Genomic DNA, 27827 nt, shown 5'->3' on the forward strand with positions numbered 1-27827 from the left:
AGAGAGAGAAAGAGAGAGGAACGAGAGAAAGAGAGATGATGAGGCCCAGCTGCATTAACTCTGTCAGGTCACTGGGCTCAGAGTCGCTCCATTAAAGGTGAATAAGGAATTTAAACTGCAGGCAGAATCATAATGACATTTTCTACCAGCAAGTCCAGCGAGTTTTAATGATAAAATTGTTTACCTGCAAAGATTGCTCAACCCTTTCTTACTCTCTCTCTCTCTCTCTCTCTCTCTCTCTCTCTCTCTCTCTCTCTCTCTCTCTTTCTGTGGTACTCTCTCTTTCTCTCAGATTCTCAGATTCAGATGCATGCCTGTATTGAGTACAATATTCCCAAAGCATTATAGGAAAGCAGTTACAAAAACAACAGTAACAACAGTAGTGGTAGAACGTAAATATCCTAATAAACAAAATACAGTTTTTGTCAAATTAATAAAAAGAAAAAATACAACCCTAAATCAGTGAAACTGATGGGACAAGATGAAAAAAGTAAAATAATCACATTTTATCCCTTTAATTTTGTTATTTAAGCTCCTTAGGTTTAGAATTAATACAATGAATTAGTACAAAATTCAGTGAACATTTTTTTTTTTGCAGTAAACTGCCAGTGCCTTTAAAGAATACAAATGAACTGAAATCCAGAGCGAAATTAGCACATTTTTTTTATTATTATTAATTATTACATTTCTTTAGTAAACTGTGTTTAATTAAATGGGACTAATTCTAGTAATTATTACTGGTGTAATATATAAATAATGATTTCTCTCCATAAAATTGTCATAAAAAAGCATTTAAAGCAGTTTTTCACTGTAAACTAAATTGTAATTCCTAATGAGATTTATTAGCATATTACTCTATTAGCACTAATTTTACAACTAAGAACTACAATTCATACAAACACACACACACACACACATACACATACAGCTCAAAAGAAATAAGACCACCTAGAAATGATGAGTTTCTTTGATTTTACCAAAATGAAAAACCTCTGGAATATAATCAAGAGGAAGATGGATGATCACAAGCCATCAAACCAAACTGAACAGTAACAACAGTAGTGGTAGAACATAAATATTCTAATAAACAAAATACAGTTTTTGTCAAATTAATAAAAAGAAAAAATACAACCCTTAATCAGTGAAAGATGGGACAAGATAAAAAAGTAAAATAATCACATTTTATCCCTTTAATTTTGTTATTTAAGCTCCTTAGGTTTAAATCCAGAGCGAAATTAGCACATTTTTTACACCTTTAAAAGACTTGAACATGGGAGAAAACTGGTCTGGCTGACCCACATGGCAACACCAGCCTTTAGCTCAGATTCATGAAAATCAGCAATGAACAGAAGATGTACAACTAAAAAATAATGGTGCTCTAAAACTTTGACCGTTAGTGTATATTGTCGCAGGAATTATTACGATAAACGGTATTATTGATATTTCATGACCTTTAGCACTTTATGCTACTAATTGATTGATTGATTGATAATAATAATAAGAAGAAGAAGAAGAAGAAGAAGAAGAATTTATAGCTTTTTTAAAAAAAAGGGATCTTACAAGCAATATTTGTTCATGAGCTATATGTTCGTTTTATTAGTTCATACTGTCTCTCTCACTCTGTTCCTACATTTTTTACTTTTCTGTTTCTCTTTCTCTTTTTTATTACTCTCTTTCTCTCTCTCTCTCTCTCGTTCTTTTTTCATTGCCAGTCTGTTTCACCTTTTCTCACTTTTTGTCTTTCTCTTTTGCTCTCTCTCTCTCATTCTGTTTTCATTGCCAGTCTGTTTCACCTTTTCTCACTTTTTGTCTCTCTCTATTACTCTCTCTCACTTTCTCTCTCTCTTTCTCTCCCTCTCATTTATTGTATGGCCTCTCTCTCTTTTTCTCTCTGCCTATATCCACTCCTCTGTACAGCAAACTGTCCCAAAACTGTCAGTCTGTGAGAAGAAAGAGTGGAGGAGGAGAGAAAGGAAGACAGAGGGAGAGAGAGGAAGAGAGAGAGAGAGAGAGAGAGAGAGGAAGAGAGAGGGAAGCTCCCCATACTTTACTTTCCTCTCCTGTCCTCCTGTCATAGGGGTCCGGTCCTCAGGGCCAGCCGGAGTGCGGTCGAAATATAGTTTGATTGCAGAGAGAGAGAGAGAGAGAGGGTGAAGGAGAGAGAAAGAGAGAGAGAGAGAGAGAGAGAGAGAGAGAGACACTATCTCTGCTGTCTGTCACTTTAACAATGCAGCCAGAGGAGTTTTCACCCCTCCGATGGAGTGGCTAAGCTTCCGCCTGGTTTTGTGTACACACACACACACACACACACACACGCACACACCCACACACAGACACACACACACGCACACACCCACACACACACATTAGTGATGTAAGTAACTAAAGCCAGTGTAAGGATAAGAGTAATATGTTTAGGTGAGAACTGAGAACCTGCGTGGTGATTCTTCATCCAGCTGGATCTCGTTCTTCTCCTCTTCTCTTCTTAACTCAACTCAAACTTTTGGAAATGTTTTAATGGCCAGAAGGAAGTGGATCCATTTCCACAAAAACACCATCTTCTGAAACTTTCTGCAGACTGATAGCCATTACCTGACTGACTACAGAGGAAGTTTGTTCTTCTATTGAGTTAAGCTATTACCAGGTCCATTAACTGCAGTTAGGTCATGGCTTCTGATTGGCTTTTAAAGACCTCCAGGGCAGAGGCTCACTATAGCACTCAGCACTCACAGCAACTTATACACACTCACACACATACAAAAAGTTCTGAAGAATTATAGGGTGTGTCTGAGTATGTGTGTGTGTGTGTGTGTGTGTAAGTGATATCTGCACTGAAAAAGGAAATTTCACATGAAAAGCTTCAGAAATCTTCAAATGCTTTTATAAAAATAAGAACTGCCATTTTTGCCTAAAAATAAGATGTTATTTTAAGCTGTTTTTAACCTCTAAAAACCTTTTTTTTTAATCCTACATTTACAATTAAGTTCTAAGTGCTTACAACTGTGTTAAATACACATTAGTTTGTTAAAAGTGACTAAATATTAATTATTATTAGAAATTTATTTTGAATTAAAACATGTTAATGTTAATTTAATCTTTAATGTACCATTACATAAACATTCATACACTATATTCCATACATTTCATATACAGATATTTGTGTGTGTGTGTGCTTTTGTGCCTGTTCATTTTAGTTCATCTGTGATTTTTTTTAGGTAACAAAAATATAAAAACAGAAACAAATACTCTATTTAATTTTTTTTTTTGTGGTTTGGAAGCTATTTTTTAAGCTATTTTTGTGCAGGAAATTGACTCACTAAATGTTTTTGCAACCTTCTTTTCCCCTTTCCCAGTTGCTACACAACATGATTGCATTTATTTAGAACAAAAAAAAAAGAGTAAAACGTTAAACAACGGTTTACTCCAACCTTCAAATGTTAACACACATAATATAAAAAAATACATTCATAATAATAATAATAATAATAATAATAATAATAATAATAGACATTTTATAATAAATGACATGATACATGATGCACGATAATTAATTTAATGCAAATTAAAAAAAGCTGAAAACTTTACTATTAGTCCCAGTTATTTTTTTTATTAAATATTACATTTCTTTACTAAAATAATGATTTCTATCCATAAAATTGCCATAAAAAAGCATTTAAAGCAGTTTTTCACTGTAAACTAATTTGTAATTCCTAATGAGATTTATTAGCATATTACTCACCACTAATTTTACTACAAAAATAACTACAACTTTGCACCAGGAGTGAGCAGCATAAAGTTATCCAAAAGTAGTGTGTAAGACTGGTGGAGGAGATGCATAAAAAATTGTGATAAAAAAGCAGGGTTATTCCACCAAATATTGATTTCTGAACTCTTAAAACTTTATGAATATGAACTTGTTTTCTTTGCATTATTTGAGGTCTGAAAGCTCTGCATCTGTTTTTTTATTATTTCAGTCTTTTCTCATGTTCTGCAAATAAATGCTCTAAATTACAATATTTTTATTTGAAGAAATTTGGATAAATGTTGTCTGTAGTTTATAGAACAAAACAACAATGTTCCTTTTACTTAAATATATACCCATAAATAGCAAAACCAGAGAAACTGATTCAGAAACTGAAGTGCTCTCTTAATATATATATATATATATATATATACAGTGAGTCCAAGAAGTATTTGATCCCTTGCTGATTTTCTTCGTTGGCCCACTAATAAAGACATGATCATTCTATACTTTTAATGGTAGATGTATTCTTACATGGAGAGACAGAATATTAAAAAGAAAATCCAGAAAATAAATCTAAGGAATATATATTAATTGATTTGTATTTCATGGAGTGAAATAAGTATTTGATCCCTTAGTATTCATTAGCAGTTCTGGCTTTTACAGACCAGTTAGACACTCCCAATCAACTTGTTACCTGACCTGAAGCCACCTGTTCTCACTAATCACTTGTGTGAAAAACACCTGTCCACAGAATCAGACAGATCACACAGATTTCAAGTCTCCAACATGGGTAAAACCAAAGAGCTGTCACAGGACCTCAGAGTCAGAATTGTTGACCTTCACAAAGCTGGAATGGGCCACAAAAAGATTAGTAAGGTGTTGGATGTGAAAGTAACAACTATTGGTGCAATTATCAGAAAGTTTAAAGAGTATAACATGACAATCAACAGACCTCGGCCCGGTGCTCCAAAGAAGATTTCGCCTCGTGGGGTGGCAATGATGCTGAGAACGGTCAGAAATCGTCCTGCAACCACTCGGCAGGAGTTAGCAAATGACCTGAAGGCAGCTGGGACCACAGTTTGCAAGGAAACAATTGGCAACACTTTGCGCAACAATGGATTCACATCCTGCAGTGCCCGAAAGGTACCCCTGCTGAAGAGAGCACATGTGGAGGCGCGCCTCAAGTATGCCAATGATCATTTGAAAGATGAACCAAGTTATTGGGAGAAGGTTTTGTGGTCAGACGAGACCAAAATTGAACTTTTTGGCCTCAACTCCACCCGCCATGTGTGGAGGAAGAAAAATGCTGCCTTTAATCCCAAGAACACTGTGCCCACCGTCAAGCATGGAGGTGGAAGCATAATGTTTTGGGGGTGTTTCTCTGCCAAGGGTACAGGGCTACTTCACCGCATCACTGGGAAGATGGATGGAGCCATGTACCGCACAATCCTGAGGGACAACCTCCTCCCCTCTGCCAGGGATCTGAAAATGGGCCGTGGTTGGGTCTTCCAACATGATAACGACCCTAAACATACAGCAAAGGCAACAAAGGATTGGCTCAAGAAAAATCACATTAAGGTCATGGAGTGGCCCAGCCAGTCGCCAGACCTCAATCCGATCGAAAATCTATGGAGGGAGCTGAAGGTCAGAGTTGCCAAGCGACAGCCCACCAACCTTCATGATTTAGAGAGGATCTGCAAAGAAGAGTGGGCCAAAATTCCCCCTGGTGTGTGTGCTAAACTTGTGGTTAACTACAACAAACGTCTCACCGCTGTGCTTGCAAACAAAGGCTTTGCCACTAAGTATTGAGTGTGTTTGGCAAGAGGGATCAAATACTTATTTTCCTCATTGAAATACAAATTAATTAAAAGATATTCTTTAAAATTATATTCTGGATTTTTGTCTTGATATTCTGTCTCTCCATGTTAGAATATATCTACCATTAAGAGTGCAGAAGGATAGTGTCTTTATTAGTGGGCAAACAAAGAAAATCAGCAAGGGATCAAATACTTCTTGGACTCACTGTATATATATATATATATATATATATATATATATATATATATATATATATATATACACACTATATGGACAAAAATATTGCAATGTCTTAGTTGTTATTGTTACAGTTTATTCTACATTTGTTAGAATTGAGACATTTCCTGAAGTGACTTGTTCTATTGGTGCATTCTATTACAGAAACATGCTGGAGTTCAGTGAGGTCTTATATTAGTAAAGACAGACTGCATGGCTATGTGCTTTATTTTATACACCTGTGACAACTTGAATACATTGAGTAAAAACATCTGGATTCTTAGTGAATAGTGTCTCAATGCCTTTTAGTGTATTTAGTGTTTTTTTTTTTGTCCACATAGTGTATGTGTTGCATGCATTGCTGTATATATCCACTGAATATATCATTATATCCAGAGTGTGAGTGAAACATGAGCTCATTCATCAGGTCCGGTGGAGCTCCGGCGGAGTGGTCCCGCGCTGCTGCCCCCCTGCCCGCTCTGGTGTCGAGAGCGGGACCATTCTGCAGTGTGTGTGCCTGTAGGACTGCTGGGCAAATGCTGCAGAATCGTACCGCTCTCGATGATCACTGCTCTTCAGCCCTCCCCCTGCTCTCACCCACCCAACACCGCGTCCGGAGATCACGCTCGTTACTGATGCTCTTCTGCTGTAGCACATGCATTTTACATCATTTCTATACAGATGATAGTAGTGCTGGGCGATATGGGAAAAAATCATGTATCACGATATGGAATTTGTTTATATCACGATAACGATATATATCGTGATATATCACATTTAAGTATGTTTTCAGTGATTCTTCGAAAAATATGATTAAAAATAATATCATTGCTTACTTTTTTCCAACTTTATTTCAAAGTGACATTAAACCCAACTTTCACAAATGAGAATTACTATATTTTAGTGTAGCAATATATATATATATATATATATATGTATCAAATGAAAACAGATGAGGTAAATGCAGTAGCTAATTTTTTCAAAAGAACAATGCGTTGTTTAATAACATAAAGCATGTCGCAAAACCACATTATGAAGCTTTTTTGTGAAGATTACTTTATTATCACTTATATAAACGGAGTTTATACAAAGTGACCACGCCAATACATTCCATCTTAGCCTACTTTATATATTTGCATGAATAATTGATGAAATTACTGTAGAAATGATAGAGACGATAGAAGGTAAGTAATATCACACAGCACTAGATGATAGGTGTAATGTATTTTTCAGTTATTTAAAAAGTATTTAGAATTTCAGAATTGTATTATTTATTATTATTTAGAAGTAATTATGAGTACAACAACGAATACCTTATCACAAATTGCAGGGTTAACTGTTATCACACTCGTACTGATGATCAACACATTCATCATACATCATTTTGCATTGCATTTTATACTGTTCACCTTTTTGTCAAAAAATACACAATTAAAAAATACATAGAAATGTTGCCTCTACTGAAAGAAAGCTTTGTTAAAAATTAACTAATTGAAAGTGACTGACATAAATTATGTTTCAGTGATGAAAAAAAAGTATTTATATTTTTGTTTAATTGTAGTGTAATATATTGTTTAACATATAACTTTTTTATTTCACAAATCATCCCTAAACAGTAGAATAACTCATAACGTGATTTTTTTTTTATTATTATTTTGTCGAACGCAGTAATGCAGTGGGTGGGCCTAAGCTGCGGTTTCATTAAATAGATATAAAATATGGAAGTTATTTCTACATATAATATATACACTAATTTCTACATAAAATAATAAGTAGTAATGGGGCTCTAAAATTAGCAAAAAAATACAAAATTATAAAAGTTATGTTAAGACAATGTTTGTATGCTTTAAAATGAAGAGTTACCATAGATTTAAAATATTTATATTTATTTATGTAAACATTACAATGCAGATCTCTTGAAACAATGCTATTTTTTAAACAGAAAAGTTCACTACTGGTAATGTCTGTCATTACTGTTGTGTTATTAAAGCATTGTATGATGCGCTTCAAATGCATATGAATCAATTAGGTATTTCTGGAATGGTATGAATGGTAATGGCAGTAAATAAATCTCCATGATTAGGAGGAATTTATAATTGCTGACTCTTTGTGGCACATGGCTGGCTTTTGCTCTGTTGTCAGTCTTTGCTTATTAATAAGTATTAATATTGATGTGCTCTCCTGTTTAGGATTATGAAATTAGTAAAACTGTAGTGTTGTGGTAATGATGGAGTCTTTTGTGGTTTAAAAATATGAAAAAGTTGTATATATATATATATATATATATATATGTAAATTACACACACTCTTTTGTGAATATATAACTTTTTATTATTTCATTAAATCAAAACAGTTCTAAACCTTGGAGAACAAGGGCACCAAATTAGCAAAGTACTAAAATTGTACTTGTAATTTGGTACAATAAATAATATGTTTAATTTCTAAACTCAACTTTATTTATTAATACAAATATTCAGAACAAAAATGTATGACCAAGGGAAGCAAAAATTCCCCTAATTAAAAAAGTATCCCAACCATTCTTTCTATCCCTCTTTTCTGATGCGCTCTGTTTCTCGTATAAAAATATATGTCTCAGCTCTATAAAGTGAAAGTTCAGTCCGTTCACAGGGGAGCAGGAATAAAGCAGAATGACCTGCTGTGAAGTGGGAGGAGAAACGGAGTCCAGGAGAACCAGGAGGAGAACGCCTGATCCCTTATACACATAGAGACCAGTCCCGTTATCACTCCGTTACTGCAGAGAGAGAGAGAGAGAGAGAAAGAAGGGGAAAGAGTGATAGAGATAGAAAAAAGATAGAGAAAAGGGGAGAGAGAGAGATAGGAGAGAGAGAGATGGATAAAACAAGAGAGAGAGAGAGATAAAAGGAGAGAAAGAGGGAGAGATAGAAGCAAAGAGAGAAATAATGCTAATGCTAAAGAGTCTCTTAGGATCCTCCAGAGAGAGAGGACTAGAGTGATAGAAGAAAAGAGAGAGATATAGAAGGAGAGAGAGGGAGAGAAAGAAGGAGAGTGACAGATTGATAGAGAGATAGAAGGAGAGAGAGACATGGATAAAAAAGAGAGAGGGAGAGATAGCAGGAGAGATACAGATAAAAGGAGAGAGAGGGATAAAGATAGAAGGAGAAAGCAAGAGAATGAGATAGAAAGAGGTAGAGAGAGATAGAAGGAGAGAAAGAAAGGGAAAGAGTGATAGATAGAGATAGAAAAAGATAGAGAAAAGGGGAGAGAGATATATAAAATGAGAGAGAGAGAGAAGGAGAGAAAAAGGGAGAGATAGAAGCAGAGAGAAATAATGCTAAAGAGTCTCCTAGGATCCTCCAGAGAGAGGACTAGAGTGATAGAAGAAAAGAGAGAGATATAGAAAGAGAGAGAGGGAGAGAAAGAAGGAGAGTGACAGATTGATAGAGAGACAGAAGGAGAGAGAGGGAGAGAAAGAAGGAGAGTGACAGATTGATAGAGAGATAGAAGGAGAGAGAGAAGGAGAGAGAGAGACATGGATAAAAAAAGAGAGAGAGAGATAGCAGGAGAGATAGAGATAAAAGGAGAGAGAGGGATAGAGATAGAAGGAGAAAGCAAGAGAATGAGATAGAAAGAGGTAGAGAGAGATAGAAAGAAAGAGAAAAGGGGAGACATATAGAGAAAGAGAGATAGAAGGATAGAGGCAGAGATATAGGAGAGAGACAGAGTGAGAGAGATAGAAGGAAAGATACAGATCATAGGAGTTAAAGGGATAAAGAAATAATGGAAAAGAGAGAGAGAGAAGGAGAGAGAGAAAGAGAGAGAGAGAGAGAGAGAGAGAGAGAGAGAGAGAGAGAGGGTGGGAGTGGAATCGATACCTGTAGTGTTGATGCAATTCTGTGCTGCCCGGCCGCCACCCGGTGCGGTGCTGCCGCTGTAGGGGTGAATGTAAATAAGACTGTCCAGAGACTCCGCTGTGTGTGTGTGTGTGTGTGTGTGTGTGTGTGTGTGTGTGTGTGTGTGTGTGTGTGTGTGTGTGTGTGTGCTGGCTGTTCTCCAGGGCGAGGAGAAGAGGGGAAGAGGGGAAGCCTCTCTCTGCTTTGTAAGATTTATGGCTGTAATGAATGAGTGTATTCCTAATGTGCCCACAGCACCCGGCTCCATAGGTTATAAGTGCTTGGCCATTCAGTATGATATTAAATGCCATCTTTTTTCTCATACGCTGAGTTGCCAGTTTATTACAAACACCTACCCTGTGCTTACTCTCACCGCCCATTTATCATAAACACCTAGCATTTACATACAGCCACTGCCGGGGTGCTTCATCAAATAAACTCATGCATTACAAATGACTTCAACTCAAAGTATTTTTAAAAAATTAAAAATGTAAAAAATAGCTTATATTTATCAATATATTTAATAAACTGTATTTATTACAAGCATTATTTTTTAGGGGCATTTCCATACTAGTTTTACTTCTGGACCCGGGTACATTTTCTCTGTCCAGTGGAAAACCTCTCCTTTTTTAGTGTTTTTTAGTTTATTACTTCATTTTTCTTCATAAATAAACCAATAGAAACTCTCCAAAATTACCTAAATAAAACTATTTTATTTTAACTTCCACTGAAAGTTAAGAAGGTTTTATCTCTCTCCTGTAAAGTTGCTGTTTTTGGAGATACATGGTTTAACAGGACAGCAACGATATTCTGCTTTTTTATTGATGTCACGGCTGTGCTGAAAAATAGAAAGTTAGAAAAAGTTAGAAAGTTGGGTCAGTGGTGGTCCTATGGTGTGTTTATTTTAAAGGCAGTTTATTTTCACTTGCATAGAAAAGGCAGTTGATTTTTACTTCTAAAGAAAAGGTAATTGATTTTTACTTCTAAAGAAAAGGCAGTCGATTTTTACTTCTAAAGAAAAGGCAGTTGATTTTTACTTTTAAAGAAAAGGCAGTTGATGTTTACTTTTAAAGAAAAGGCAGTTCATTTTCACTTGCAAAGAAAAGGCAGTTGATGTTTACTTCTAAAGAAAAGGCAGTTTATTTTCACTTCCAAAGAAAAGGAAGTTTATTTTCACTTCTAAAGAAAAGGCAGTTGATTTTTACTTCTAAAGAAAAGGCAGTTGATTTTTACTTCTAAAGAAAAGGCAGTTTATTTTCACTTCCAAAGAAAAGGCAGTAGATTTTCACTTCCAAAGAAAAGGCAGTTTATTTTCACTTCCAAAGAAAAGGCAGTTGATTTTTACTTCCACAGAAAAGGCAGTTGATATTTGCTTTTAAAGAAAAGGCAGTTGATTTTTACTTCTAAACAAAAGCCAGTTGATTTTCACTTCTAAAGAAAAGGCAGTTAATTTTTACTTCTAAAGAAAAGGCAGCTGATTTTTTTTACTTCTAAAGAAAAGAAAGTTGATTTTCACTTCTAAAGAAAAGAAAGTTTATTTTCACTTCTAAAGAAAATGCAGTTGATTTTCACTTTCAAAGAAAAATGCAGTTGATTTTTACTTCTAAAGAAAATGCAGTGTATTTTCACTTCTAAAGAAAAGGCAGTTGATATTCACTTCTAAAGAAAAGGCAGTTAATTTTCACTTCTAAACAAAAGCCAGTTGATTTTCACTTCTAAAGAAAGTGCAGTTTATTTTCACTTCCGAAGAAAAGGCAGCTGATTTTTTTTTACTTCTAAAGAAAATGCAGTTCATTTTCACTTCTAAAGAAAGAGCCAGTTAACTTTTACTACTTTGGAAGTAGAAATCTAATGTTTCTTTCTTTAAAAGTGAAAATCAACTGCATTTATTTTTAAGTGAAACTTTGCTCTCTTTTCTTCTTGAAGTGAAACTCCACTGTTTTCTGTTTAAACGTGGATACAAATTGCTTTCTTTGGAACTGAAAATCTACTGAAACTCTGTTTTTCAGAAATAAAAATGATACTTTTGTCTAATTTGAGGTCAGTTTTGTAAATAAAGTGTTATTGTTGGCTGAAAAAGTTACATATTTGCTTTATTTTCTGCCCTTTTCTTCTTCAAAGAGGAAATCTAAATGTTCCAGACGTTTCTCCTTGGTGGTCATCAGTAGTTTGCAGTAATTAAAGTTCTTTTAAAAAGGCAAAGGAAAATGTTTACTTCAAAATAACCTTAATGGAACAAACCTTAAGTAATCTGACTTTGAACATCACCTGGACAATTACGGCTCTAATGAAAATGAATAGAGCTGGGGAGGTTTTGGGGGGGTTGTTTGCTGAGTATGCAAATGAACTGGCAGAGAACTGCATGTCTGGTGTGGTGTATAGGCTGGAGTGTTTTATATTAGCTTGTTTTAAACTGGTCTGTGCTGCAGCTTTCTCTGAGAATGATTAGCTGTGAGTAACTCTGGTCTGGAGCCAGATTGTCGTTGGTGCCTTGGGCGGCTGTGCTGTAATGAGGGAGCGGACGGGCTGTGTGCTGTGGAAGTAAAATAAAAAGCTGTGTTTGATATCTCCGAGTGCTTATTAGAGTTTAAACAGCTGAAACACATTTCCAGGTGTTTAATATGGCGTTTCTGAGTAACAGCCTCTTCGCACATCAACAGCAACCCGGACAAAATAACAAAACACTGTTTACATGCTGCAAAACCTCATTCGCTATTAGCAACGGACTACAATTACATTTTAATTTAACTCGTAAAATTGACCTGTGAGCGTGTGCACAGCTTACAGAGTAAGAATACCACTTCTAGTGGCTTTTTATTTATTTTATTATTCTTCTGCAGCTCTGCATCATCATGAGCATGATCACCATATGTATACCATGATGATGCATTTATGTATCTTGTCATGTCAGCATGACTTAATGATAAACGGTGGCTGATTTTGTCTACGGCTGAATTATGCAGATACACTAGCTGCGTCTCCATCTGATTTGTTGCTACTTTTTGTAATAACCATATTATTATAACCATTGTTGTGCACTCAAATTGTGATCGTCTCAAATTATACACTACACTAGTTTATAGTAGAGATGAACCACCATAAAAAAACAGGTTTCTACACCTGCTCCATATGCTATTCCTTTATTTATAATCAACTGACTTTTTTTTTAGAAGTCAAAATCAACTGCCTTTTCTTTAGAAGTAAAAATTAACTGGCTTTTTTTAGAAGTAAAATTCAACTGGCTTTTTTATAAGTAAAAATCAACTGGCTTTTCTTTGAAAGTGAAAATCAACTGCCTTTTCTTTAGAAGTCAAAATCAACAGCATTTTCATTAGAAGTCAAAATCAACTGCCTTTTTTTAAAGTGAAAATCAACTGCCTTTTCTTTAGAAGTCAAAATCAACTGCCTTTTTTAGAAGTCAAAATCAACTGCATTTTCCTTAGAAGTGAAAATCAACTGGCTTTTTTTAGAAGTGAAAAACAACTGCATTTTCTTTAGAAATAAAAATCAACTGCCTTTTCGTTGGAAGTGAAAATCAACTGCCTTTTCTTTGGAAGTGAAAATCAACTGCATTTTCTTTAGAAGTGAAAATCAACTGCATTTTTTTTAGAAGTAAAAATCAACTGCATTTTTTTTAAGTCAAAATCAACTGCCTTTTTTTTAGAAGTCAAAATCAACTGCCTTTTCTTCAGAAGTCAAAATCACCTGGCTTTTTTTATAAGTCAAAATCACCTGGCTTTTCTTTGGAAGTGTAAATCAACTTTCTTTAGAACAGGCAGTTAATTGTCACTTCTAAAGAAAAGGCAGTTGATTTTTACTTCGGAAAAAATGCAGTTGATTTTCAATTACAAAGAAAATAGAGTTAATGTTCATTTCAAATGAAAATGCAGTTGATTTTTACTCCCAAAGAAAAGCCAGCTGATTTTTACTTCAGAAAAAATGCAGTTGATTTTCACTCTACAGAAAGAACGGTTAAATAAAGGAATAGCATATGGAGCAGGTGTAGAAACTTTTATGCATTAAAAAATGACTTTTTTAGGTTTTTAGCTTTAATTTGCACCTCTAAAGAAAGGGCAGATCATACAGGAATGGTTTTTATGCACATTTGTAGAAACTTTGATACTGTTAAACTCACTTATCATGTTCTGTTTACTCTGGTGATGTGTTTATAAGGCTAAACAACACATACATAAACCATACATACATAAAGAAAAAAATAAGTTTATTTCCACAAGCTTTAGCTTTCTTAACACCTTGTTGACTAAAACGAGCTGAGAAATGCTTGGTGGAACTGATGCTTGTAGGAATGAACAGATATAATGTTTATTGTGTAGAGGTGTGAGATGTTTGTACAGCTTTATTTAATCGGAGCAGTGTAGGTACAGTGCATTAGGTACGGTATAAATTGTAGGTCACTGAAGGTCCTGGGTGGAAAGCAGTGGTTTGGATAAACAGTCATTGATTTCAGGTCTCAGAAGCAGTTGCCTAAACAACCTTCAAGGTTTCTCGTTGCGTCTGCACAGAGACTTTCTGCTACTTGTAAATGGAGCGTGTCCACTTAACCGCTTGCCCTGTGTTTGTTCACTGTGTGTTTGCAGCCTGCAGAGCCGGCTTCTACAAGGCCTTCGCTGGAAACATCAAGTGCTCCAAGTGCCCCCCTCACAGCTTCAGCCACTCCGAGGCGTCCGCCCTGTGCCACTGCGAGAAAGGCTTCTACCGAGCCAGCAAAGACCCGCCCACCACTGCCTGCACACGTCAGTTCTTTTAAAGATCTTTCTTTCTCTCTTTATTTCAGTCTGGAGAGCTTCTTTGTGGAGGGTGTTTTTACACCAGCACTATTTGGTTTGGTTAAAATAGACTAGTGGTCCAGCGGTCTAAGGCGCTGCCACTATGAGGGGGAGGTCGCAGGTTTCAACCCCCACTTATGCAGCTTTGCCATCAAGCTGCCGGCGCTCAGAGTGAGCAAAATTGGCCCTGCTCCCTCTGGGTGGGTAGATGGCGCTCTCTCTCCACATCACTCCTAGGGTGATGTCCGCAGCACAGGGCATCTGTGAGCTGATGTGTCAGAACCGAGCCGCTGCGCTTTCCTCCAAGCATGCTGTGAAGCTGCTCGGCAATGCTGCATCAGCAGCAGCTCGAAAAGAAGCGGTGGCTGGCTTCACATGTATCGGAGGAAGCACGTGTTAGTCTTCATCCTCCTGGTGTGTTGGGGCATCTCTAGTGATATGGGGAGTCCTAATGAGTGGGTTGGGTAATTGGCCGTGTAAATTGGGGAGAAAAAAAATGGTTTGTACACTTAATGAGGTTCCATTGAGCATGTTTAACCCTTAGAACCCTACGGACGGATTTTGCATCCAAAATCGTACCTTGTGTTCTCATCTTAATTACTCAGGAATCCCTTCACACACAAAAAAAACATAATCCATATATGGTTAGAAAGGGCTTTACCGCACTGACATCCCAGTGCAGTAAAGCATCTACAAGAAACCCATTGAGAAGAACACCTAAAAAGCAAGATCTCCTTCCCCAACCAATATTATTTACCTTTAGTGCTTCAAACGTATTTATATGATGTTTCAAATCAAATAATATCAGTAAATAAAGACTCAAAAGTGTCCACAGAAAAAAAGTGAAACTACCTGCTTTACTCAAACTAAAGCTAGGTATGGTGTGCGCACTACTTTATATAGTTTTTATTTATTTAGACTAAAAAGTTTACATTTTTGTATATATATAGTTTTCTTTGTGTGTCCTGATACTCAAAATACTGAAAGGTATAGGCTGCTCTGAGTGTCACGTTTTTAATATCTATTATCAAGAAAAATGCTCTCTCTCTCCATGTAGTTTATCAAAGTAATAATTAAAAAGCCATGTAATGAACTATTATCATCAATATTCTTATGCTTTCAACTCATAAACACTCTATTCCAACCATTTTTAAAAATATATCTTAGGTGTGAATATATTTGAAGTTTATACATTCAAAAATAAGTAAAAAAAAAAAAACAAACAAAAAAAAAGGCACTTGGTAAATTTTGAGCAAAACATGATCAGTTCCAGGAAAATATGACAATTCTGCTTCCTTTTACATTTTAAATAATTATATTTTTGAGCAGCCGTATGTCTTCTGGAGTAAAAGAGATCAGGGCATGTGACTGTCTGATATAATTACTGTGTTATAAGACATGAAAAAAGAGGAACCAAAACAGGCTAGGGTTCAAAGTGTTAAAAACAGTAATCACACTCGGGTGTGGATTAAAACATAAAATTTTACTTAAAACAGAATTTATTTTGTTTAAGCTCAAAATAGTTGAGGGTTTACAGTGGAGAATGAAAAAAATAAATAATGTAATATCAGTGAAAGTATTGGCACAAAAATATGTTATAATAATAATAAAATAATAATAAGTTTTAATTTTTATACCGCCTTTCACAAACCCAAATGTTGCTTTACATTGTGCGGGGCAAAGGAAAAAAATGTTTTTTTTTTTTTATAAGTTACATTCAGAAAATAAAAGTAGTCCAGTAGGACTTGGGTACTTATCAGTAATACTTACTGATACTAATACTATTTAGCATTGGGAGATTTTGGGAAATTCACCCAGGATTGGTTAAATCAGTAAGTGACAAATATACAGCTCTGAAAAAAATTAAGAGAACCCTTCAGTTTTTTTTTTAATCAGTTTCTCTGATTTTGCTCTTTATAGGTTTATGTTTGCGTAAAATGAACATTGTTGTTTTATTCTATAAACTACAGACAACATTCCTCCTAAATTCTAAATAAAAATGTTGTCATTTAGAGCATTTATGTGCAAATGAGAAATGGCTGAAATAACGAAAAAAAAAAATTCAGAGCTTTCAGACCTTGAATAATGCAAAGAAAACAAGTTCATATTCATAAAGTTTTAAGAGTACCGGAATTAATATTTGTTGTAATAACCCTGGTTTTAAGTCATCATTGTCATGCATCTTGGCATATTCTCCTCCTCCACCAGTCTTACACGCTGCTTTTGGATAAATTTATGCTACTGAATTTTTGCTACTCCTGTTGCAAAAATTCAAGCAGTTCAGTTTGGTTTGATGGCATGTGATCATCCATCTTCCTCTTCAAATGGGCAAAATCAAAGAAACTTATCATTTTTAAGTGATCTATTTTTTTTTTTTTTTTTTTTACAGAGCCGTATTTTAAACACTAGAGAAGATGATCAAAGCAGTCTGTTTTAGATCTTTAAATGATTAATTTTATGAAATTGCCTGGCATTACTTATCAGATTCTACGATTCTTTATATCAGTACTGTTACTAGCCATTAAATTCTATTGGTTAGACCTAGATTGTGATTATATTTCTCGCTTCTTTATGTTTCAGTTTAGGTTCTTCTCTTAAATCTTCTTATTCTCTTTCTTCTCTTTTTACTCAAAAATGTTGAGAAAAGCCCAAAACAGCCAGCCAGCATCTGCAGCAGCAGGCATTAGCATCAGCGTGGAGAGGAAATAATCATTCCTTTGTTATTCGCAAGCGCACGCAATTATCATTAACTATGATAATTATGTCCAGGACATATTCTCATTATCATTATGAGCCGACACTGGAAGGCAGGTGATAAACAGACGGAATTTCTCGAGCTGCAGAACCGGCGCACGAGTCTGCACCACAGTTCACACTCACACATTCATATCGAAAAAAAAAGAGATTAATATATATAAATAAAAGAGAGAGAAGGAGAGGAACAAATAGAGAGACAGAATCAGTCCATATAGTGTACTATGAATAAGAACATGCTTCAGGGGATGTGGACAAACATTCCTGTGCAGATCTTTGAATTTCAAGACATTAGAACACATACATTCTGGTTCTCTGTGGTGTATCTTGCATTTATAGAACATGTTATACTATAGAACATATTATAGGTGCATCTCAAAAAATAGAATATCATTGAAAATGTACTTTATTTCAGTAATTCAGTTGAAAATGTGAAACTCATCTATTTTAAGCGTTTATTTCTTTTATTGTTGATTACGATTATGGCTTACAAACGATTAAAATCCAAAAATCAGTGTTTCAGAAAATTAGAATATTATATGAGACCATTTGGTACTTTTGGCAGTGTGGGCAGTGTGCCAAGTCCTGCTGGAAAATGAAATCCGCATCTCCACTTGATAATAAAACACAGTGGATCAACACCAGCAGATGACATGTCTCTCCAAACCATCACTGATTGGTGGAAACTTCACAGTAGACCTCAAGCAGTTTGGACTGTGTGTCTCTCCACTCTTCCTCCAGACTCTGCTCCCTTGATTTACAAATGAAATGTAAAATTTACTGATGATCAGTGATGGTTTGGAGAGCAGATTCTAGCAGGGAGTCAAAATTCGGCACAACACTGGGGTTGACTGATGACGACTGTAGCTTTGAATGCATGCATACAGGCAGAAAGATGTGAAATCTGATCTGACCATTCACGTTCATGTTGTATTTAACTGACACAAATATGATTTGAAAAGTTCAGAACAGAAATGTTTACACATGTTAAAATGTTAAAAACACATTACGGCAAAAAACAAAAATCTGCTACCACCACCATGCTTAGCAGTTGGTGCAGTGTTTTGCGCTCCAGTTCTTGATGCTACCTCCACCATGCTTAGCAGTTGGTGCAGTGTTTTACGCTCCAGTTCTTGATGCTACCACCACCATGCTTAGCAGTTGGTGCAGTGTTTTACGCTCCAGTTCTTGATGCTACCACCACCATGCTTAACAGTTGGTGTTGTGTTTCATTGAAATCTAATATTAAAAAATTGCAAAACATGTTTGGATGATATCCTTAAAATAAGCTTTGAGCACTTTTGAGTGTATTAATGCATAATTCATTAATTTGTCACAATCATTATGAGACAGAAAGACTTGTTCACAAACCTTTTCTTCAAAAGTTAAAAATCTAGACTTTTTAAAGTCTTTACAATAGCAATATTAGAAATGAATAATAACACAAATCTAATGAATTGCATATTTTACTCAAATGTATGTTATTGTGTCAAATAATTATAATAAGTACTATATCTAAGGGTTAAATGTTTCCAACAGGACCACCCTCGCCTCCTCGTAACCTGGTCTACAACATCAACGAGACCACCCTCTTGCTGGAGTGGGATCCTCCCACGGATACAGGCGGGAGGAAGGACATGACCTATAACGTGGTGTGCCGGCGCTGCGGTGGTCCGGGGCAGCCGTGCGACCCCTGCGACAGCGACGTGCGCTTCGTCCCCCGGCCGGTGGGCCTCACCCGCCCCTCGCTGGCCGTGCAGGACTTCATGGCCAACGCTAACTACACCTTCCAGATCGAGGCTCTGAACGGCGTGTCGGGGATGGGCCGGGCGGCGCGGCAGGTGGCGAATATCACCATCAGCACGGAGCAGGCGGGTGAGTACCGCGCGCTAATGGCTGCTGACGGCTGTGTTGGTAATGTTGTAAATGACGTGTTTACTTTCCGCTGATTGCTTGTAATCCCACTCGCTGGTTGTGGCCTACATTATAATGAGGGCTCGCCAAGTTTTGTCCTGAATTATGGAGGTTTACAAACATTCTGAAGCAAATTTCTGGAGAGTAGGTGTTATTTTTTACAAATAAACAAAATTGGAACAGTGAAAGAAATACAAATTTTATTTGTATTACTGTATTTTATAGTCTATAAGGTGCATTTTAAGCGACAATAGAAAGGAACAAGGGTGTCGCCATGTTTTTCTTTTAATTCAGCAAAGTCAAATGAGTGCTGGATGTAAATCTACACAGATTTATCTTCTTAAAACTGTTTATTTGGGTAAGTAAAGCATTTCCATTAATTTACAGTAAGCGCTTAGATATCCAATATTGTTGCGTGGTTAGCCAGCTAGCTAGACATGATTAGCGGCAGCGCTTAGTGCTAGTAAATGCCGCCCAATAGTGCTATGCTGAGGAACCCTGAGTGTTCTGGTAAGCTAGGGCGCTATCAGCTAGTGGTAAATCAATAAACATGCAGACCACCTCTGAACGGCGAAGGAGCTAGCACTGCTGTTAGCGGCTAATGCTATTGCTGCTGCACCCAGCCTTAGTGCTGGAGAAATTTCACTGGAAAATCACACTTATACAGTAACTCCAGCAGCTTTAAAGCTTCTTACAACCTGATTGGTAGATTTCATACATAAGCTGCAACGAATTATGAGGTGCACCCGTCGAGTTTTGGGAAAAATAAAGGATTGTAAGTGTGCCTTACAGTCCGAAAAATATGTTGTATTTGCACTGTTGTAGCGTGAGATCTTTACTATTGCTATCTATTCTTGCTGTGGCTCTTTTGACTGCATTTATTTGTGCATTAAAGCACTGAATGGATTAATTTATTTTGGGATGAAGAAAGTACCTTCCTACCTACATCCCTACCTACCTTTCAAATCCATCTACCTACATACCTACCAACCATCCATCCATGAATACAAAATTGGTGATGCTGGTTGGATATTTGATGGATCTTTTTGGCAGATTTGGTAGAGTTAAAATTGTATATTGTACTGCCATGGACTTTGAAATTAGAATGCTCCATTGGGTTGAAGGTTCAGAAGGTTTTTAGTGGTTCTGGAGGTCTCAGGAAGACCATTCCAAAGGATCAATGTTAATCTGTTAAGGCATTTAGTTTGTGCAGCTTTAAGTTTCAGCTTAGTGCTTGATGCTACCAACACCATGCTTAGTTGGTGTTTTCTGCTTAGTTTAATATACAGTATATAAGAGAACAAATTCTTGTATACAGGCAAAAAGAATGATGCATGTTCATATAAATATATATATATATATATATATATATATATATATATATATATATATATATATATATATTTGACTTACCAAATTAAAAACCTCTGGAATATAATCAAGCGGAAGATGGATGATCACAAACCATCAAACCAAACTGAACTGCTTGAATTTTTGCACCAGGAGTGAGTAGCATAAAGTTATCCAAAAGCAGTGTGTAAGACTGGTGGAGGAGAACATGATGCCAAGATGCATTAAAACTGTGATTAAAAAACAGGGTATTTCCACCAAATATTGATAGCAAAATCAGATTCAGAAAGTGGTCTCTTTTTTTTTAGAGTTGTATATTTGTCATTTCTTAATTATTTATTTCTTAAACTAAAAAAAAAATAACAGGCACCCAAATCCATTGTGTGTTCAATATTTTGGAAATTATTTAACCAATCCTGAGTGAAATTCCCAAAAGCCAATGCTAGGCACTTAGGAACATTAATTTTTTTAAGAAGTATTACTGATGAGTACCCAAGTCCTACTGGAGTACTTTATTTTTTTTAATGTAACATATAATAAAAAATACAGAAACGAATTAAACATCTTTTTTTCCCCTCACAATGTAAAGCGACCTTGTGTTTTTAAAGGTGCTATAAAAATTGAACGGATTATTATTTTATTATTATGATTATAACATAATTTTGTGCCAATATTTTTTTTTACTAATATTACACTTTTTTTTATTCTACACTGTAAACCCTCAACTATTTTGAACTTAAACAAATAAAGTCTGTTTTAAGTAAAATATACAGTGATATATATATATATATATACAGCTGATATTCTTAAAATAAGCCTTGAGCACTCGCATACTATAATGCATACCTTTTCAAGTTGTAAAGCTCATTATGAGACAGAAAGCCCTGAAAACCTTGTCCTGGTAATATTAGATATCTCATTTGTAGCAGTTTGACAGGTACAACTCCAGAATTAGATCTCCATATATCAGAATGTAAGCGTGCGACTGTTTCAGCAAATGCTTCCTCCACTTGGCGGCGGGCCCTGGAGTCGGCGAGGCAATATTGTGCAGTGCTCCACAGTCGTTCTTAAGAGAGATTTCTCTGTTCCACTGTGGACCTCTCTGCGCTCCTGGGGGAAATATGATAGCACAACAGTCCACTCCAGTGCTATTCTCAGTGTGCTGAGCAAACCCATTTCCAAGACAAGGGTCTTTCTTTCAGCGTGTCATCGGAAGAGCTACTGCTCCTCCTCGCCCGGACTCAGTTTTACACTAATAAAGATATACTACTGTAGCTCAGGACGACGTGTTCCTTTTTCTCCTCCACTCGCTGCTCCTGGTCGTGTCAGCAGACTCCTGCCTGGGTCTATTAGTCTGTAGGCTCCAGTGCCCAGCTCTTGACCTCCAACCTGCTTTGTAGGACTTTCCAGCCTCTTCTCTTACTCGGGGTCCGCGGACCGCCGGCCTGTTCTTAAATGAGTTACTGTGCTCATTTTCTATTGGCTGATTTGGGTTTGCTCTTCAGACTCCACTGACTGTTGTTCTCATAAAGTCATACAATATTTAGTTTAGATGGGTTGCTCTTTTTTTGATGATTTTTTTAAAGTTATGATCCAATTTCAGTACTGATATATAGGCTTGTCATGATAATTACATTATCGATTTCAATCAATTAATCAATCAATCAATCAATCAACCTTTATTTCCACTCGGTAAATACAGTGACGGTAACCCTCATTTTCAATGTAGCCAAGCTTACATAAAGTTACAGGGATTGAAAATTAAGTTTAAATGATAAAAACAAGCAAACAATGTAAGATTTATTTAAGAAAAAATAAAATAATTCAAAAATAAAGGGATATGCAAACAGGCTAAAATGTAGAGCAAAAAAACAAAGAGATAAATACGGAGAATAATAAAATTTAATCACAGTTAAAAAAATAAAATAAAATAAAATAAAATAAGGGCTAAAATAACCACAATTATAAAAAAAAGTAAATGATGGAACTAAATAAAAAAATATATATATAAAAAATCATATATTCATATCATATAATACATAGGGATAGCCCCAGAAAATCATTTTACTTATCGAAAAAAATCTGAATTAAACTGAGTGAAGTGAATAATTAAGTCACAATAACTATGTTTTTGATTTATGATACAATATATTGACACAACTTCAATCATTTAACTAATCAAAAAGAACTAAAATCTGCTCCGTAGGTTTTACAATTAACATGAATATACTCAATAATTATTTTTGGGACAATATATTATCTGAATAGGCCTGTCACGATAATTACATTATCAATTTATCATACAATATATTGACACAACCTCAATTATTTTACTCATCGAAAAGAACTAAAACCTGCTTTGTAGGTTTCAGAATTAAACTGAATAAAGTAAATAATTATTTATGGGAGAATATATTATCTAAATAGGCACATTACAATAACTATGTTATCAGTTTATTGTACAATATATGGGGACAAACTCAATCATTTTACCTATTGAGTAGAACCCTGAAATAAACGAAATAAATAATAGAATTATTTTGGGGAAATATATGTATTATCTAAATAGGCCTGTCATGATAATAATATTATCGATTTATCAGACAATATATAGACGCAAGTCCAATTATTTTACTTATTGAGTAGAGCCCTTAATTAAACTGAATAAATTAAATAATTATTTCTGGGACAATATATTATTTAAATAGGCCATTTATTGATTTATTGTACAACATATGGACACAACCTCAATCATTTTATCATTTTATCAACAAAAACTCTGAATTAAACTACTAAATAATTATTTGGTAATGATAATAATGGTTTGATTATGGTTTCCATAACCATAATAATTATATCAACCATTATTACCATCCATTGCTATTTAAAAGTAAAATGTAATTGTCATGGTGGGGCACAGAATACAGACACTCGCGGAACCAGTCAAGGATTTTATTAAAAACCCACAGGGTACAGAGAATGAGATTAGCAGTATAAACAAAACACCAGTAAAGGTATACCTGGGAGCGGAGAGCTTAACAGGATAGTGAGGCAGTCCAGTGGTCATACACGAAGTAAGCAGTATCAGAGGCAACCCAAAAACAGAAACGATAAACAGTCCAATGGTCATACACAAGGCAGGCAGTATCAAAGATGATCCGAAAAACATAAACGATAAACAGTCCAGGGTAATACACGAAAAAATCCACAACGAAGGCAAAGGCAAAAATCGGTAGTCAAAAAACAAAAGCAAGGTCATACACAGAAAATAATCACAGAAAATAACGCTTTGTAATGTCGGACGAAACCTAGGCAATACGCGGCGCCGAAGGGCGTCTGAGCAGTACTTTTATACTGTGGCTAATACTCAGGGCTAACAGGCCGGGGCAGGTGAGGTGTCACGTGATCAGCAGTGTGTGTGTTGTCAGCGGGTGGTGCATTCTGGGTATTGTAGTTGTTGGGCTGACAACCTCCGTTGGAGACCAGTGTGGAAGGACAGGAAGTGCCTACAGCACCAGACGTGACAGTACCCTCCCCCGAAGGAGTCGGACGGGAACGAGGACGACCACGACGACGACCACCCGACGAGCAGGGAGCACCGGCGGGAGGAACTGGAGTCGCCACAGAGGTACCGGACAGGCGGGGGCTGAGAGACCGGGAACCCCGACGCACCGGAACCGACGAGGAAAGCGAGCGCTTGGGACGCCCACGGGGTCTGGGAGCAGGCTTGCCCGGGTAACGGGCATGAAACTCAGCCAGTATAGCAGGGTCCAGCACGTCGCCGGCAGCAACCCAGCAACGCTCCTCGGGGCCGTAGCCCTCCCAGTCGATCAGATACTGGAGTACGCCACCACGCCTGCGAGAATCCAGTACCTCTCTCACCGCATACGTAGACGAGGCCTCCCCCTCCACTGCCGCGGGCGGAACGTCATCTGGAGTACCCTCAGCGAGCGGACCTGGGACAAGAGGCTTGAGAAGAGACACATGGAATGAGTTGTGTACACGGTATTGAGCTGGCAGCTCAATCTTATAGGTAACCTCGTTAACCTGAGACAACACCTTAAAGGGACCGATGTATTTAGGTACCAACTTCCTGCACTCTCCCTCAAACCTCAAGTCCCGTGTAGACAACCAAACCCGATCCCCGGGTTGGTATTGGGGGGTACTGCCTCGGTGTCTGTCAGACCTCTCCTTGTACTGGTGTAACGCATCCGAGACCTGCTGATGAGTTTCCTCCCACACCTGCTCACTCCGTTTCATCCAGTCGTCTACTGCCGGAACCTCAGTAGCCACGGCTGTCCACGGAGCTAACGGAGGTTGGAACCCCAGAATGCACTGGAAGGGAGTGAGACCAGAGGTAGAGTTAGTGAGGGAGTTTTGTGCAATTTCTGCCCATATAAGAAATTGAGACCAGTCGGAGGGATGTTTGTGACAGTAAAGTCTGAGGAATTTACCAAGCTCCTGATTGACACGCTCACACTGCCCATTGCTAGTGGGATGGAACCCTGAGGTAAGACTCACATGAACCCCTAAATGTTCAAAGAAGGCTTTCCATACTCTAGACGTGAACTGAGGGCCTCTATCCGAAAGGATATCTTCAGGGATACCAAAGTGTCTAAAAATGTGAGAGTAGATGGCCTGAGCTGTCTGTAAAGCTGTAGGTAGAGCAGGGAAAGGAATAAACTTAACCCCCCTAGAAAACCTGTCTACCACCGTGAGAACAGTAGTGTACCCTTCGGACTCAGGTAAGTCCGTGACAAAGTCTACCGCGATATGAGACCAGGGTCGTTCTGGAACGGGTAGAGGAACTAGCTTACCGGCTGGAAGGGTCTTAGGCGTTTTGCACTGAGCACATACCGAGCAAGAGACTACAAAAGTGTGTACGTCAGCTCGCATGGTTTCCCACCAATAACGAGCCGAAATTAACTGTAAGGTGCGCGTGACACCCGGATGGCCTGACGTGAGAGAAGAGTGAGCCCAGCTAATGAGACGATCACGATATTGTAAGGGAACGAAAGTTTTCTGAGGTGGACAACCCTCAGGAGGAGGTGACCGTTCAGCAGCCTGCTGAATAAGATCATCCAACTCCCAGTGAATAACTGCTATTTTAACGTCTGGAGGTAGAATACGCTCACACTCAGAGGACTGAGATGCGCTGTCAGGAGTGCAGAAGATTCGTGACAGCGCATCCGCCTTGGTGTTACGGTTACCAGGTCGGAACGAAATAGAAAAATCAAACCTGGAGAAAAACAGTGACCAGCGTGCTTGGCGGGGGTTGAGGCGTTTAGCATTGCGTAAGTACTCCAGGTTCTTATGATCCGTGAGAACAGTAAACGGATGAGCGGACCCCTCCAACCAGTGACGCCACTCCTCGAGAGCTAGTTTGACAGCTAGCAGTTCCCTATCCCCTATGCCATAATTGCGTTCTGCAGGAGACATCTTTCTAGAAAAGAAGGCTATGGGATGAAGTTTAGGAGGAGAACCACTGCGCTGTGATAACACGGCCCCCACCCCAGAGTCAGAAGCGTCAACCTCGACCACGAAGGGCAAATCGGGTTTGGGATGAGCGAGTATAGGGGCTGAAACAAACGCGGACTTAAGCCTAGCAAAAGCAGCCTCAGCTGCAGGCGACCAATTAAGTACCTTGGTGGCCCCCTTAGTCAATGCAGTAAGCGGAGCGGCAATACTGCTAAAATTGCGAATGAACCTCCGATAGAAATTAGCGAAGCCCAAAAAACGTTGGAGGTCCTTTATGGACTGAGGAACGGGCCAATTGGTGACTGCGGAAACTTTAGTGTCGTCCATGAGGACGCCCTGGGGACTAATGACATAGCCGAGAAATGTGACCCGTTGGAGATGGAACTCACACTTCTCGGCTTTAGCATACAAATTGTTGTCTAGCAAACGTTTAAGTACGGAGCGGACATGACGAACGTGGGACTCTAAATCTGGTCTGGAGCGCACCGATTTCCCATCAACGGCGTGGATAGAGATGGGGCGACGGAGCTCCTTCGTGGGGATGTTGTGTTCTTTCACCAATTCCAGGCTTATGAAGTTTCCCTCCGATCCGGAATCGACGAGTGCTGCAACGGGAAAAGAACCAGTGGATGAACTTAAAATCATAGGCAAAAGGAAATTCTTAGAATCACGACAAGGAGTCAAGTTACGTACCACGTTGGCGCGTGGAACCCTTTCCACACGCTTTCCCGTCGCAGGAGGCCTCATGGATCGGGTCAGGAAACCACACTCAGCTTTGTGATGACCCTTCTCTCCACAGTAGAGACATAGATGGAGACGAATGCGGCGTTGGCGTTCGGCAGCAGACAGTCTGGACCTCTGGATGTCCATGGGTTCAGGTGTGGACTCCGGAGCAGATGTAGAACCACTGAAACCGCTGGCAGAGACGTGTGGATGGGGTTCAGAAGCTACGTGGGTGCTGGACTTGGGACGACGAGATAGCAGCTGATCCAGGCGAATCGAGAGAGCAATGAGTTGATCCAGAGTGAGTGCTTCATCTCGGCAAGCTAACTCTCTTAAAATGTCTGGGTTGAGTCCGTTTTTAAACACTGAAAGAAGCGCTGCATCATTCCATCCACTGCCAGCAGCTAGTGTCCGAAACTCCAGAGCATACGTAGCGACTGGCTTGTGACCTTGCTTCAGAGCGAGCAGTAACTCTCCATTAGATTGACCGTAACGCGAGTGATCAAACACAGAGCGGAAAGTGTCCAAAAAATCCGTGTAGCTAGCCACCGAAATGCTATCCCATACAGCAGTGGCCCACTCGAGTGCTTTCCCGGAGAGACGAGAGATAATAAAGCCTATCTTGGCTTGATCAGTAGTCACTGGAGAGTTACTGAAGTAAACAGAGCACTGTAAAATAAAACCGCTGCACTTCACCGGATCACCGTCATATAACTCCGGTTTGCACACAAAAAATCCGGAGGAAGAAGCGCTGGGGTTATGAGGCCTGGTGTTAGCCATGGGGCTAGGGTTAGCAGTAGAGCTAGCGTTAGCCGAAGCTAATCCCTGTAGGTGCTCGAGGATGCTAGTCAGCTGTTGTTGCTGATTAGCTTGCTGGCTAGCTAGCTCTGTAACAGCGTGAGTCACACCAACGAGGGTTTGTTGGTGCTGACCAAGAAGTTGTCCCTGGCTAATCAACCCTGTTTTTAACTGGTCAGAGATCGCTGTCTGTTCACGTGAGGCCGCGTATTCTGTCATGGTGGGGCACAGAATACAGACACTCGCGGAACCAGTCAAGGATTTTATTAAAAACCCACAGGGTACAGAGAATGAGATTAGCAGTATAAACAAAACACCAGTAAAGGTATACCTGGGAGCGGAGAGCTTAACAGGATAGTGAGGCAGTCCAGT

At 38.0% G+C, this 27827-nt stretch overlaps 1 protein-coding gene across 2 annotated transcripts in view; it reads left to right on the forward strand.

Annotated features, from left to right (window-relative positions):
* epha6 (eph receptor A6) overlaps positions 1 to 27827 on the forward strand; it is a 264591-nt gene that overhangs the window by 138634 nt on the left and 98130 nt on the right. For both annotated transcript variants that reach the window (XM_049469664.1, XM_022674654.2), the window contains exons 4-5: positions 14250 to 14405; positions 18732 to 19067. In XM_049469664.1, the coding sequence (XP_049325621.1) occupies positions 14250 to 14405; positions 18732 to 19067 (492 nt within the window). The remainder of the gene's footprint in view (positions 1 to 14249; positions 14406 to 18731; positions 19068 to 27827) is intronic.

Source organism: Astyanax mexicanus, chromosome 21 (genome assembly GCF_023375975.1).
Source record: "Astyanax mexicanus isolate ESR-SI-001 chromosome 21, AstMex3_surface, whole genome shotgun sequence".
NCBI lineage: Eukaryota > Metazoa > Chordata > Actinopteri > Characiformes > Acestrorhamphidae > Astyanax > Astyanax mexicanus.